The 14,053-nt window shown below is 41.2% G+C and overlaps 2 protein-coding genes across 2 annotated transcripts; one reads left to right on the top strand and one right to left on the bottom strand.

Moving 5' to 3' along the window:
• Positions 1-1,127: 1,127 nt before the first annotated feature.
• Positions 1,128-4,981, bottom strand: igflr1 (IGF-like family receptor 1). The gene is made up of 8 exons (XM_070911867.1): positions 4,900-4,981; positions 4,627-4,816; positions 4,217-4,232; positions 4,082-4,129; positions 3,529-3,612; positions 3,380-3,485; positions 2,439-2,543; positions 1,128-2,099 (listed from the first exon to the last, which is right to left on the bottom strand). Exons 1-8 carry the CDS (start codon positions 4,979-4,981, stop codon positions 1,786-1,788), a joined length of 945 nt encoding a protein of 314 aa, XP_070767968.1. The 3' UTR covers positions 1,128-1,785.
• Positions 4,982-7,412: 2,431 nt separating this feature from the next.
• kcnj20 (potassium inwardly rectifying channel subfamily J member 20) lies at positions 7,413-13,154 on the top strand. The gene is made up of 3 exons (XM_070911866.1): positions 7,413-7,547; positions 7,985-9,221; positions 12,790-13,154. Exons 1-3 carry the CDS (start codon positions 7,413-7,415, stop codon positions 13,152-13,154), a joined length of 1,737 nt encoding a protein of 578 aa, XP_070767967.1.
• Positions 13,155-14,053: the final 899 nt, after the last annotated feature.

The raw sequence follows: 14,053 nt of genomic DNA, 5'->3' as shown, positions 1-14,053 counted from the left end.
ATGCACTCAGCACCTTTAAAATAATGTTTAATGTCGTTCTTAGTCGATGTTCAGTGCCGTCATTGACGAGGCTATTCTAATTCTCACACTGTTCAAATTGGTAGTTATATTTATTCATGTTTTGATTTATATTTTTAATGGTAAAAGGTTGTGCTTTGTATAAACGGTGGCGGTCTAGGAGATCTCTCCCATTAGTATCTCTTCTTTTTTTTCTTTTGTTTACAAATGATGTCCTTTTGTTTCATTAATTTACTTGAATTTTCTTTTCGGGCAGTTGTGTCATGCATTTAAGCCTTTATGACAGAAATTGTTCTAAAGCAGGTATTTTTAAAGAATCCTTTTTATTTTATTTCTTGTTATGGTAGATTACTGACGGTCTTAGAATCAGCCACAGGAGTAAAGTGAGCACTGTTTGCCTCCCCAAGCCCACGATCATCTTTTGTTTTTTCACCCTATTGTCTTCAACCTTTATTAGAGCAAATTTCCATCATGTTTTGTTTTATCTTAACCCCCTTTCTTTGCATGTCCAATCACTGGGATGGAGCCCAGGTTAACTTGTGTCAATCACCTAGCTGACAACAAGAGCAGAGTCACTCCCAACTCCTTGCAAGGATTCTACCTCAGCTGTTTACACAGATGTTTGGGAATACTGATGCAAAAAGAGAGGATGATAATTTAAGAGATAGCTTGGTTTTAATGTCCTGCAGAGCGTGTGTGTGCGTGTGTGTGCGTGTGCGTGTGCGTGTGCGTGTGTGTGTGTGTGGATGCGTCTGTTTGTGTCATTTTGGGTGTGTTTGCAATGAAGGATGCAAAGCACTAGTCAAAACCTTAAGTTATCATGACCATCTCTCCCAGAATCTGTTAAGAAAGCTGTATGTTATATATACACACATATATAAATATATATATATATATATATAGTAGGGTTATTTTAAAGTAAGTGTAAAAGACATAAAAATGAGAAAATATGTGATCTTTAAAATTTACGTCTTTGTTACCATGTACAAATAAACCTTGAGTTTGTAAATATTTGTATACATATTTCTAAACCTGTTTAATTTTTCTATGCACTTTTTTATTTATAATGTTATTTGCTTAATAAAGATGTTAAGATGTTTGAACAAATTCCATTTTTTATTATAAAAGTAGAACATATATCAGTAATGCAAAGCAATAATCATCAACTGGAATTGCAAGGATTGCAGCCAACTTTACTTGACATTTGTCGAATAATTCTGAATTAGATGTACTCCATTATGTTCATTGATAATATAAAAAGAGTGGGTAAAAATTATTAAAATATAGAAGCTGTCTGGAATGTTTAGTTGCGCAAAAAGAGGAGCAGTGCAATACAGACAAGTGAGAAAATATCAGCTCAGTATGTGCACAAACAGGCACTTGAAGGCACAAAAAAAGGCTTGTACTGGCAGCTACACTCTGTCAGCGACATGTCAGTATAAACCTAGTAGCTGCCAGTTTAATCCTTTTTTGTGTTACTTAGTAATTTAGTATTATGTCCAAAACAATGGGGGACTCACAAGAGACACAAATTACAAAAAGAATGGTCAAAATTGAAGCAGTAGAGGCTGAGATACCCTGACCTTTAGTCTCTGGTATGGGTCCAGCTCCAAAAACACTGGGACCTGCTTGACTTTCCACCATTTCCTGCAGGATTCCTAGAATTAATTTGAATCTCATAAGAATGATCAGAGCCAGGTAAGCATCTGCAATCCAGACCTTGCGGTGACGGCTTTTATCAGGTACAGGAGGAAGGAATGCTACATCTCATTCAGTCTTGAGTTTGGCGAGAACAGCGATGGCATCATAGCGCTCCATATGTATGAGCAGCTTAGCCAGGTGCCCTACTGTCCAGTCAGGGTGCCTGCTGGTGACCCTTTCCAACACGGCTTTCAGAGGGCTCTTGCTGTCCTTCAGAGAGTAGGTGTAAGTAATCCAAGTGGAGGAGAAGGAGCAATGAGACGCCAGATGTTTGGTATTCTTTACTCCATGGCTTTCTGGATCCAACAAAATCACCAGCTCTTCCAAAACATCCAGGTTGTCCAGCACTGTCTGTAAAGGTGCTGACTGGATGTTAGGACCTACAGAAGGAAGATGTGGCAAAAGGAAAATCACAATTACAGTCAGTTTGTTTAATTTATATTGTCAGAGCTCAGCACAATAAATGGTCCAATAATATAAATGAAAAATGCAGTTATATGAGTTTGTAATCCACCGGACGAGTGTCTGGCCCTACTCAGTTTGTTGTTACTGCTCCAGTATTTAACAAATGAGGCACGACATGTTAACATTACAGACTGAAAGCAGGTCAAGAAACTGTTCCACAGACTTTTCAGGCACGAACAAGGAGCTATAAAACTTTTACTGATACAATGTCAAAGAACATAATGTAAAAAAGCTGAGAAGCCATTTCCACTCACTCAGAATGTTTTCCAGATCATTGTTACCAGGTGGAGTAGGAAGGAGGGAGAACCCTGCATTGACTAATGATGATCTTCTGTTATAACTCAACACTGTGCGCTGACCTGTGTTGGACCCAAGCATGAGAGACACACAGTTATAACATGGACTGCATAAAAGACGTGGACGTAGCCACCGTGACATCACCCATTGGTTTGTGGACTACCGTTTTGAAGCCTTGAGGTTTTGGAACCAGAAGTGACCATATTTGGAGCTGGGGATCTGACAATCCGAAGACAATGTGCACGCCTGCCTATACCGGCAACCTGACTGCTCCTGGCTCCGCCGTGCGAAGTAGCTGCTAACAAAGTGAGCTTGTAAATGTACTTGACGGAAAAAATGAACAGCCGACTCGAGTGTCTTTTAGTACAACCGAAATGCCAGTATCCTGATTGACAGATTGGTAGGCACGCCCTAAAGTATACCCAGCTTTATCGTCTATTTTACTCTAAACGGGTAATTTACAAATTGAACATCATACTGTATTGAAAGTTGTAAAGTCACATAGTCTACATGCGTCGCTTGCTATTTTATGTGACATTTTCTTCAGCGGGGATTTAACCATTTTAATGCCGGGGCTGCATCCTGGGCTTCGCGCCGCCCAAGTAGATTGTGAAAAACAAACATGCAGTTTTTTTCCCCCACAACCCAGAACCAGGAGACCTTTCTCCAAACAGTGGAGTCTGGCTATGCGAGACTAGAGCTTGAGTTATAATCAATGTCAGAACCACCCCATACGCCCTGCTGTATAATTACATTCCAGGATAATAACATTTTCCCGCTATAAAAAAGATAGTGGGCAGCTTTTGTGCAGTTCCCCAGTCTATGATTTGTCCACAGAAAACTTTCTTCACTTTTATGCTCACTTATCTGTTTAAACCTTTACTTTCAACATGCGAACCTCTTTTCCGCTTCACGTAGATTACACATGCAGATAACACAACAAGCATGGTGGAAAGTAGGGTGGCCAATGGTACTGCCCCTGCAAAAATAAAACAAAGGGCAAGCTTAAATTTAGACTATGACGAATTGTGTTCTTTTTCCATGAACAAGTAACTTACATTGCACATCAGGACTAGCTCGGTCTGAGTAGAGGGCAGTTGGTGTTAAGCTGGATCCTTGGTTTGTCTGAATCTGAAATGAAAACAGTGTGATGTTTTCCTGCTTCTGTTATATTTTATGCTTTGAGCTATCACAACAACTTACTGTAGAGGAAAATGTTATTGCTGTCATGTTCTTGTACCAGTTTTTTTTTTTTTTTAAAGAAATTTAAGTGAATTTTAAGTTTTTGTAGAACAACTGGGAGCAGATGATTTGAAGATTGTCTGCTAATGATGAATTAATTATACATTTTTTGTATATTTTTTCACTTTTATATGATTACTCAAATATAAATTAATTAATAAAATAATAATAATCATAAAAAAAACATGAATTCAGTGACTCAAACCATGAAATAGGGGGAATTTTACAAGTGGGTTAATTTCCATCTCTGAAAATAACCATGACGTAGGCTAGCCTAATGATTTCCTGCGTTCATCAGTATAAGCACACAAGTTATTGTTATTATTATTAGAGAGGACAGTTAGGCTACATGGATTACCGTTGATGCCCTGCTGAAAACAGCTGAAACATGCTGAGACGTTGTTTCCTGAGAAGAAAAGAGAAACTGAGATCATTTCAAACCAGTTCAAGTCACCATTAAAACAATGCTAATGCTTAGGGCCACCCTACTCACTGTTGTCGTTCTGTGTCTATAGGAAAAAAAAGAGAGAGAGAGAAAAAATAGTGTAAAGGCGTTTGCTTCGTTGAACACAAAATAGCCTTTACCCGACAATACAGGCTTCTCTATTCTGTTTTATTGTTCTCGCACCGTTTAAAAATGTCCCTGTTTTGTGATAGAGTACTTTTAATATGACATTACTGTAGACTATCCGACCAGAGGCGATGGATGGAGTGCCAACGAAACATTTCATCCTCAAAGTGTAATTGCACGGGACACACAGGGCGAGACAATTAAATGTTGCCCGAATTTCCGGATGGTCGCGAGCCCGATCATGTTGGAAAGAAGGCGACCTTTTTGTCTGAGAAATCGACGGCCGCCGTTTTGCACTTACGCCGGGTAGCCTCATGAACATGTCCGCTTACCTTGGGTCTTGGCACTTTGTGTCAGTTGTTATGTTGCAGGGGCTCACAATGTACCCGGGCGGACATGTGGTACAAGGTTGACAGTATGCCCTGCTGCCATCATTAAAAGTATTGGCTTTGCACTGTGTGATTGGGGGCTCATGCAGCCCTCCGAAATCATCATAGCCACAGTTAGGGGAAATTTCATGCCCTGTTGTGGAAAACAACAACATAATATTGCTTAATATAACATACCATGATACAATAGAATATAGTATAACAATAATGACCTACCTGGCTTTAGAGAACAGTTCACACATGTTAAACTATTCCTATCCCAGCGGGTTTTCAGATCATGGCATCTGTCAGAGTACATCGTCACTAAGCTGCGCTCTTGACTGAACAGTTGAGCACCTACCTCGACAGCGCCTCCCACCCAGACAGCACACCCACCGTCTACAAATGTAGGTGCATGCAGTTCGAGGTGTAACAATGCATGTGAGGTCTTTTCAGATCATTGTAACGTATATTAGATATACATATATACTGATGCTAATATATTATTCCAGTAAGAGATTCACAATGTCATCCCTACTTCAGCCCTCCATCTGATGAATGACAGTATAGAAACCAAGTAGGCCTGCTACATTGTTAGTGCTACAGTACAGTAAAAATGAATAGAAAGTAAAATGTTATTAGATTGCCCCCTAATTATTGACCACAAGCACCACAAATCTGTCGCTGTGAGCCTAATTTTGAGATTTTCCATGTCCATATTTCATTTGATTAGTGTCAGATGTCAAAATTTCCCTCTTACTCTCTCTGAGTCATTTCACCTTGACAGCATCCTGAGTCTGTCTATGTAACTATAGCCTAGTTAGAATCTTTGCCAAATTTGGTTAGTGTTGGGCAAAGGGTGAAGTAAGCAAATGCAAGCAAAGGAAGTGCAGCATCATCTTTTTTTTTTTAGACATAGCGGCGTTGATACACATGATCAACCACACTGTCTTGCCACCAAAGTTGAGAAATAAATGGACTCCATCCATTTTCCTTGCAATGCAATTCTATTCATATTATCACGAAATATAATGCATGAACAATAACTGGTTATTGGTGATTTGAGGATTTTTGCGACTTCTACATATATTTAGACACTGCTAGAAGAAAGTAACTCTATAAAATGTGAAGGTGTGCCTGAAGTCAACGATTTTGAGGATCACGGTTCTGTCCCAAATGACGAATAAGATAAATCAGAAGTGGCATTTCTAAATGTGTATGACGCTGATAGCTCAGAGGATATGAACTTGCAAACAGTGGACCGCTGTGTGCAGTAACCACTACCATGTTGCAATGACCACAAGACAGTGAGTGTGAGTGGTGATGACTGTGCTGCTATTAGTGTTTGGTAAGTTCTAGCCATTAAGCAGTTACAGTGTGCATAATAAAGTACAATATGTATATAAAACACAATATAACAGGCCCCATTTTGTATTGTATGTCCCTAAAGTTATCCTGATAGCCTCCAAGAACACTGCAGCCTACATTTCCCATAATGCAACTCAACAGGGTCTTTCATTTAACCCCTGCCTTCTAAATGCCCACGTCTTTCTATTTCATGCTGTGCTAAACTAAGCTGGTGAACATGGTATAGACATTATACCTTCCTCGGCATGTTAGCATTGTTATTGTTAGCATGCTGATATTATAGCCTTTAGCACAAAGTACAGCCACTAGCATGTCTGTAGCCTTGTTTAAACTTTGGAAAGCTCCTCGAAGAGCCACAGAAGACAACTGTTATTACTGGCTGAGTAGTGCTCCTCATGATGAGTAAACTGGCCTTTAATGTGTAAAAGCAGTGTAGTGGTCCTGTAAGGTTTAGGTAAACTTCCAGCTCACTTATTCAGTGAACCTCGAGCTTTCTGTATTTCCAAATATTCCTTTTTATTATGTAAACAGGTACTCCCACATGCTAACAGTATTTACAAATTCTAAAGTTGTAATGAATAGACTTGTTGAGGTGCCTTTTTTTTTGACACATTAAGTGTTATATCAGGGTTAATTACAGAATATGTTGTCCAAATGAGAAGGTCTGGATAACCATAGCACCCTGTCCTGTTCTGGATGAGAAGAGCAGCTGAGTCTACTCTTCAGGATACAGTGGAAGTACTGCTGAGGCAGCAGGATGAGGGAGCTTAGCTCCAGCTGGGCAGGATATTTCCCTAAGCTTTCATCCGTTGTGTTGGCTGCTCCTATGTATGTATGCAAGTATGCAGGCTAAAAACATTGCTTCAAAAGGAAGTATTTAGTGTATTGCGCCTGGTATGGAATGATGGGATGCGTTTGTACCGTTCTCAGGTTAGTTAATCTCAGATTTAGTTCTGCTTTTTTTCTTACCAACAGTTTTCCTTCTAGAAAAGTGACTCGTTGTTTGCAATTAAAATATTATTTACTGGGTGAAACTATTTTTTTTAAATGCCAACAGAACTGTCTTGTCTATCATCTTTGTGTGCCTTTTCTGGTTATTTGTAGCAAAGTGTTTAAAGTACTTTTAACAAGTTGGAGTTAATTTTAAGGAGCCTTGTGCTCCTCCTGCCGGGTGTAATATATCCTGTGTGACAATCTTGTCTCATGTCCTCAGGTCATAAATCAATGGAAGAGCCTTGGAACCCAAATGATGATTCCCATACTCTGCTGCTAGTGTTTATTGCCTTTTCATTTCTGTAATGTATCCTGGTGCAAGAAGAGACTATAACTTTGAGACCAGAGGGTCTCCTGGATCCTTTGGGACAACAGCAAGCATAGGAGCGATGGGGTCTCCAGGGACCACCCTGGATGGGACAAGGGGACGGCGAACGTCCATGCCCTGTCAACCAAAATCTATCATGGTTGTCCATTCCACGCCTTCGGGAGAGGAAATTCAGTGTGAGAGCTATGTGATAAATGTAAGGCAGTGATTTGAATTTTCCAAGAATCTACTTTCTTTAGCTGAATACTTGCAGTTTCTGTAATACACTGTAAAACAATCTTTTCAAAGAATGTCTGTGCAGCCTGCCAGGCAACTGACGCCTGTAAAATGGAAACTAGAACGGAAAAGTTGGCTTGAAAGTTTAGAGAGACAGTTTTTTCTCAACCTTTGAAAAAAAATTTCACTTCATGGTCTTGACTATATCGTGATTGTGGCAGTTGTTTACAATGTTTAATCAACATGTTCCTTGTTGTTGTTAAGCCAATACAAACCATGTTTGTTTTGTACAAAGTCTCGAATATGTCCCTATGAGGAATTGAAATGGTTTTACTGAACTTCCAAATGAACTCAGATTCAGATCAGCAGAGCTGTTTGTGGGAGGTGAAACATTCATTTCTCCTTTCCTTTTTACAGACAGACCCAGACTCCCCTCTTCCTCTTCTGGACATCATGCCAGGGACTTTTCCTGAGCTTGGGACAGCCAAGCGACGTCATAAAAGTACAACAGATATTCCCTATCGGGGCAACATTTGCTTGCCTCCACCTTCCACCCTCAGCTTCAGAGAGACAAAGCAAGACTTCTTGCGTCGCTGCTCACTGAGAGAGACCAACACTTTGTCACGCTACCCTCGCCATGCCCTCAGTGTGCCTAACATGGGCAGCACCAGCCCCCTTCGTGTCATTAACAGCAGTCCTCTCCACAGCACCCCGCTCTCACCAGTACACAGTAACCTATCTAGCCCTGCTAGAGAGATGGAGAGGCTGGCCAAGGCCCGGAGGAAACTCCTGGAGAGTGAGTGCAACCAAACCCCTACCCTTCCTCTAGAAATCCGAGAGCAACTTCGCTATGTCTCCAAGGATGGAAAGTGCCGTGTCAACCTGTGTCACATTTCTGAGAGGGGCCGCTTCCTGTCTGACATCTTTACCTCATTTGTGGACCTCCAGTACCGCTGGTTTCTATTTGTTTTCATGATGTGCTACATCACCACCTGGTTCTTGTTTGCTGGCCTCTACTTCTTGAATGCTTCCTTCAGAGGTGACCTAGGACAAGAGCAACCCCTCGGCACCCCTGAAGACCGCCTCGTGGACCAAAGGCCCTGCTATTTAGGTGTAGATGGCTTCATCTCAGCTCTACTCTTCTCAGTGGAGACGCAGCGCACCATTGGTTATGGGTCACGCACTGTGTCCCCTACCTGCCATGAGAGTGTGCTGTTGGTTATGATGCAGTGTATTGTTGGGTCTATGATAGATGCACTCATGGTGGGTTGCATGTTTGTCAAAATATCCCGACCTAAGAAGCGAGCTGAGACACTTCTTTTCAGTCGCACTTGTGTAATTGCCAACCGTGATGACCAGCTATGTTTGATGTTCCGTCTGGGTGACCTGAGAGAAAGCCACATGGTGGATGCCAAGGTCCGTGCAAAGTTAATCAAGTCCCGCCAAACAGCTGAGGGTGAGTTCCTGCCACTTGAGCAGACAGAGATTGACCTTGGTTATGAAACTGGGTCAGACCGACTCTTCCTGGTGGAGCCTCAAGTCATTCAGCACAATATTGACTCCAGCAGTCCACTCTGGGAACTGGGCCCTGAGCAGCTGCGACGGCAACAGTTTGAGATCATCGTTATCTTGGAAGGAATTGTTGAGGCCACAGGTGAGTAATCAATAACAGCAGTAGTCAAGAAGAGATATCACACGTGGAAACATTTACCACACTACCACAAAAAAACTGTCATTTGGGTGAATATATATTTTTTAAGTGTTCAGATTTACGTTTGTTACTTGTGTAAAAATTCACAGGACAGTGATTCACAAGCAATCATTTGCCAACTAAAGTGCTAATTTACTGCCTATTCAGATATACATTTGGAGATACATTTTGAATTGTACATTACAATTTTTGAGTGAAGGAACTCGGCTGCCTCTCAGTGCAGTTAGGATAGTCTGTATTCTGTGGGAGATTGTTATATTCATCGCATTATACATTAGGTAACCACGGTCATGGAGAATTACATCTAAATGTTTAAAGGCTGAGGACCTAAAACTCAGCACAAGGTTTTTTGACAAACAGGAAATGAGATGTCCTTCACTCAGATGGCAGGAATCCCAGTTGGTGACCCTTGACACCAACTGTTCTGAACAGTTCATGGGTCAAGGTGGCCCTGAGGACCAAAGCACAACAATACTGGACAAAACATATTACAAAAGGAGTAGTTTGACATTTTGGGGAATATGCTTATTCAGTTTATTGCAGAGAGTCAGTTGAAAAGATTGTTGCCAGCAGCTGGTTAGCTTAGCACAGCTAGCCTGGCTCTGTCCAAAGGCGACAAAATCCATGTACCAGCTCCTGTAAAGCTCACCATTATTGTATCCCAAGGGCGTTGTTCTGGTTTCAAGATGGGGGGCACAATGAAGTCAAATAAAATCTTTGACTGGTGTTCAGTTATGTCATGTTTTAAAGAGAATATATTAATTGGCAGTACCTCTTTTCAGCGTTCAGTGTTTCTTGACTCCAGCATCATATTTACTGTCCAGACATGAGAGTGGTATCAATCTTCTCATTTAACTCTTAGCAAGAAATTTCCCAAAATGTCAAACAATTAATTTAACAAAGCTGAAAATAGAACAATGTTTCATAAAACACAACATTTAAAAAAAACATATTACATAAAGCCCATTTCAGAAAACAAAATGACATTTTGGTGCTCCAGGCGTCTAAAATGCTAGGTGTTCAGTGTAACTACACCGGTCCAGTGAAAGAACGGCCACGCATCATACAGATTTTGTCTTAGTCCTTTGAAGATTTATTTTCTCTCTCTCACTCGACAGCAGACACCGTGAAAACTACAAAAACAAAGACAAAGTTTCAAACAGTTTCTCCTTCATTTCAAGCTAGTGCTCGCTAATAACAGGCCCAACCACATTACTACAACAGAAATTAACCGCTGAAATATATTACATCTTCTATACAAAGGCAAATATCATGTGCAAGGTAAACTACTCAAAACAGTTACCCTGTGTGCCTCTTACTCTTCCTCTGCATCCATGTTAGATCCTTGCCCATAATGCTCTAGCTGTGCCCTTCAAAATAAAACAAATTTTTCTCACTTTGCTCACTTAAAGAGCACTACATTTTAACATTTACATTACAGTATGAACTCTCATGAATTTATAACGTATATACATATTTATACACATACATTTATTGCAATAAACAACTCAATAAACCATGTCTCTAAGACAGTTACATTCAGGGTGCATGAACAGTGCGCAAAATGCTTATTGCCTATAGAAAAGAGGCGAGGGCCCTACCAGGGCCAAAAAAGCCTTTCAGTCAGATTACAAGGAAGCATACAGCACAGCTAGAGCGAGACTGAAAGCTGGCATCAAGGAGACAAAGCAGAGACATCAGGAAAGACTGGAGAGAGACCTCAACCCCAAAGATATTTGGCAAATGATCCAGACCATCACAGGCTGCAAATGCAGGATCACCCCCATCATGTGTGAGGCCACGTCGCCAGATGAGCTGAGCACATTTTAATCTCCTCAACAAAGAGTCAGCTGTCAAGTCTACACCGCCTCCAGAAGACCGCTGTCAGTATCCACAACAGATGTGAAAAGAATCCTGCTGAGAGTGAATATGAGTAAAGCTGCTGTGCCTGATAACATCCCTGGCCGTGTACTAAGAACATCAGCTAGTTGATGTCATTACTGACATTTTTAACATCTTCACTGTCACAGGACATTGTTCCCACCTGCTCCAAGACAACCACCATCGTCCTCGAACCAAAAAGGTCTACAGTGTCTGGTCTAAATGACTTCTGCCCTGTGGCATGCCTGCATTCTTATGATGTGCTCTGTAAAACTGGTTCTCCCCCCACAATCTCAGAAATGACTGTATTTCTAAAGTAAACTTGAGAAGGCAGAATTCCCATGCCAAGTCCTTGTTTACTTTTAGAGGAGAAATAGAAAGAATCCTGACTGGAAACATTACAAACTGGCATGGGATGTGCACAGCCCAGGACCAGAGGGCTCTGCAGCGGGTGATTAAAATTGCCCAGAACATCATTGGTACCGATCATGTACCGAGCATCAGTGATATCGGAGCGGTGAGGTGTCTGCGCAGAGCCCAAATAAAAGACAGTACTCACCCCAGCCACAGCCCGTTCACCCTGCTGCCATCTGGCAAGCAAGTTTCTGCTGTCGATCCAGCAGACTACAGAGCAGCTTCTTTCCTCAGGCTGTGAGACTCTTCAACTCCACCTCATCCTCCACACTCCACCATAAATAAATGACATGGAGTATGCTATAAACAAAACAACATTCTGACAGTTATTTTAATAAAAATAAAGAAAACACAAAGGCATTTGACAAACCATAAATGTTGTCACTTTGAGATAAATAGAAAAAGCCTCCTGCCAATGTTTGCTTTGATGGCAACGTATCTCCAGGAAAGGGCTTACTGAGGAGGAAAACAAGGTCCCTGCACCCCTCCTCCCCAGGATTTTCATTCCAGCTCACCAACAAATGTTATTCATCTGGCAGGCTCCATAAAACAGGATGTTTTTGTAGAGTTCCCTAAAATCCTCTTTCGAAATCTTGCTTTGTCAAACAGAGTGCAGTAACATTCATCAGTTGGCAAGTCTGGGTTTTTTTTCTAGTGCATCAAACAAAAATAACTACACCAAGCAAAACTGGAAATTACCCATCTTCACACAGACAAAACGTAATTTGTCTTTGTTGTTGTGTTGTTTTTTTGTCCATTATTGTGGGAATATAGGGGAAATATTAAGGAAAACAAATGAAACACGTTGTCAAATGCTTTGCATTCACTTCAGTTCAGTGTCAACAATTTACAACTTGGTACATATGTTCATTAAAAACATTTCCTCATTATTTTGAGTTAAAAACACACAATATAGGGGGCACTACATTTCAAGACCAAATCCATCGCTAATGTTATATTACCACCTGTGCTTTTCCTTTTATGACAAGTCAAAATGTCTACCGTGAAAAGGCCTATTGTGTTCACCCCCTGAGCACCGGTCATGAGAGCTCATCTGTGGTTGAGTGGTCGACTGTTTCAAGTGTGCAGATTCAAAAAAACATAGCGACATCATGTGGCAAATGACGTGTACTTCAATTTTACAGTAGTGACGCATTTAACATGTTTGACCGAAACAACATTGACAGTCACTTCCATCTCATCATTTTGTACGCAGGTATGATGTGCCAAGCCAAAACATCCTATATCGAAACAGAGATTGAGTGGGGCGCTCGCTTCGAGCCCTGCATGACCCTGGAGAAGGGCTCGTTCAGAGTAGACCTGCGCCGGTTCCACACCACCTACCAGGTACCGCTACCTAACTGCAGCGCCAGCCAGGTGCACCAGCTCATGGCTCTGGCAGATTTTAAACTCCAAGACTCCAAAGCCAGCAAAGACTGGGGCACCGGGGCAGAGGGAATGACAGAGGAGGACAAAGACAAGCAACCGTCTCATGGAGGATTCACTATTGATAACATTCTGGAGGAGAGAGCGTCTGAAGGCGATGAAAGTGAAGGGAGTGCAGGAAAAAGCTCGCAATAACAGCACCTGATGCAAGACATACACAAGGCTTAAATGTAGTCTATTAATAGTATTTATAGTGAATAACTTAACAGCAACTTATGGATAGGCCTTTTTCATCGTAGACATATTGACATGTCACAGAGAAGCACAGGTGTAAATAATAAAATGAATGATGGCTGAATTGACCTCGCCCTTAGATACTGATGTCACGCCTGTCAAGCTTTCCAATCTAGCAAAAAGTCAGCATGCCCAGCAGTTGATGATTCATGTAGCGAGAGGAATAAAGAAAAAGTAAAGAAACGGCATCGTTCTTGTAGAGTAGTTATAGTTAGTCCTAGTGTTGTAAGTGTGGTGAGGAAAAATACCCGTTTGGCTGCTGATCTTAACATTACATACTGGTTCATATTTCCAAACAGTATGTTTTTATTTTTCACTGCACATTAATGTACAGGGAAAGTCACTACTAATTGTATTGTTACACATTCCTTCATATTTTAACGTTCATAAACACGTTTCATTATGAGGTTTGGCTTGCTTGGCCGGATTATCGCAAACGACGGCTCTCTTGACTGCAGTGAAATTAACCTAGTTGTGAATGGGGCATTCTCAACGTAATCTCGGTATGTGCACAGTTTTGCTACGGCTTCCTCGAAACTGCGTGCAACGGGATTTGATGTACGTTTTCTCTCGTTTGGTGGGTGTGTCAGAGGTGCTACTCAATCAGCAGCGACGTGTCCATAAACCCCGCCGTATTAAAAATGTGCGCACAATGGATCTAAACTAAAGTCCTTTACAAATGCGTCCACTGTGGCTTGGTGTATGCAATTGAAGACACTTGCGTATCAGTCATCAATGATGTTATCAGTGACACCTATGCTTTTCCCACTATGACAAGTCAAAATGTCTGCAGTGAAAAA

The sequence above is a fragment of the Enoplosus armatus genome, chromosome 9 (genome assembly GCF_043641665.1).
Source record: "Enoplosus armatus isolate fEnoArm2 chromosome 9, fEnoArm2.hap1, whole genome shotgun sequence".
Taxonomy (NCBI): Eukaryota; Metazoa; Chordata; class Actinopteri; order Centrarchiformes; family Enoplosidae; genus Enoplosus; species Enoplosus armatus.
Note: the sequence above shows the minus strand (reverse complement) of the source record. Positions and strands in the feature narration are given on the sequence as shown.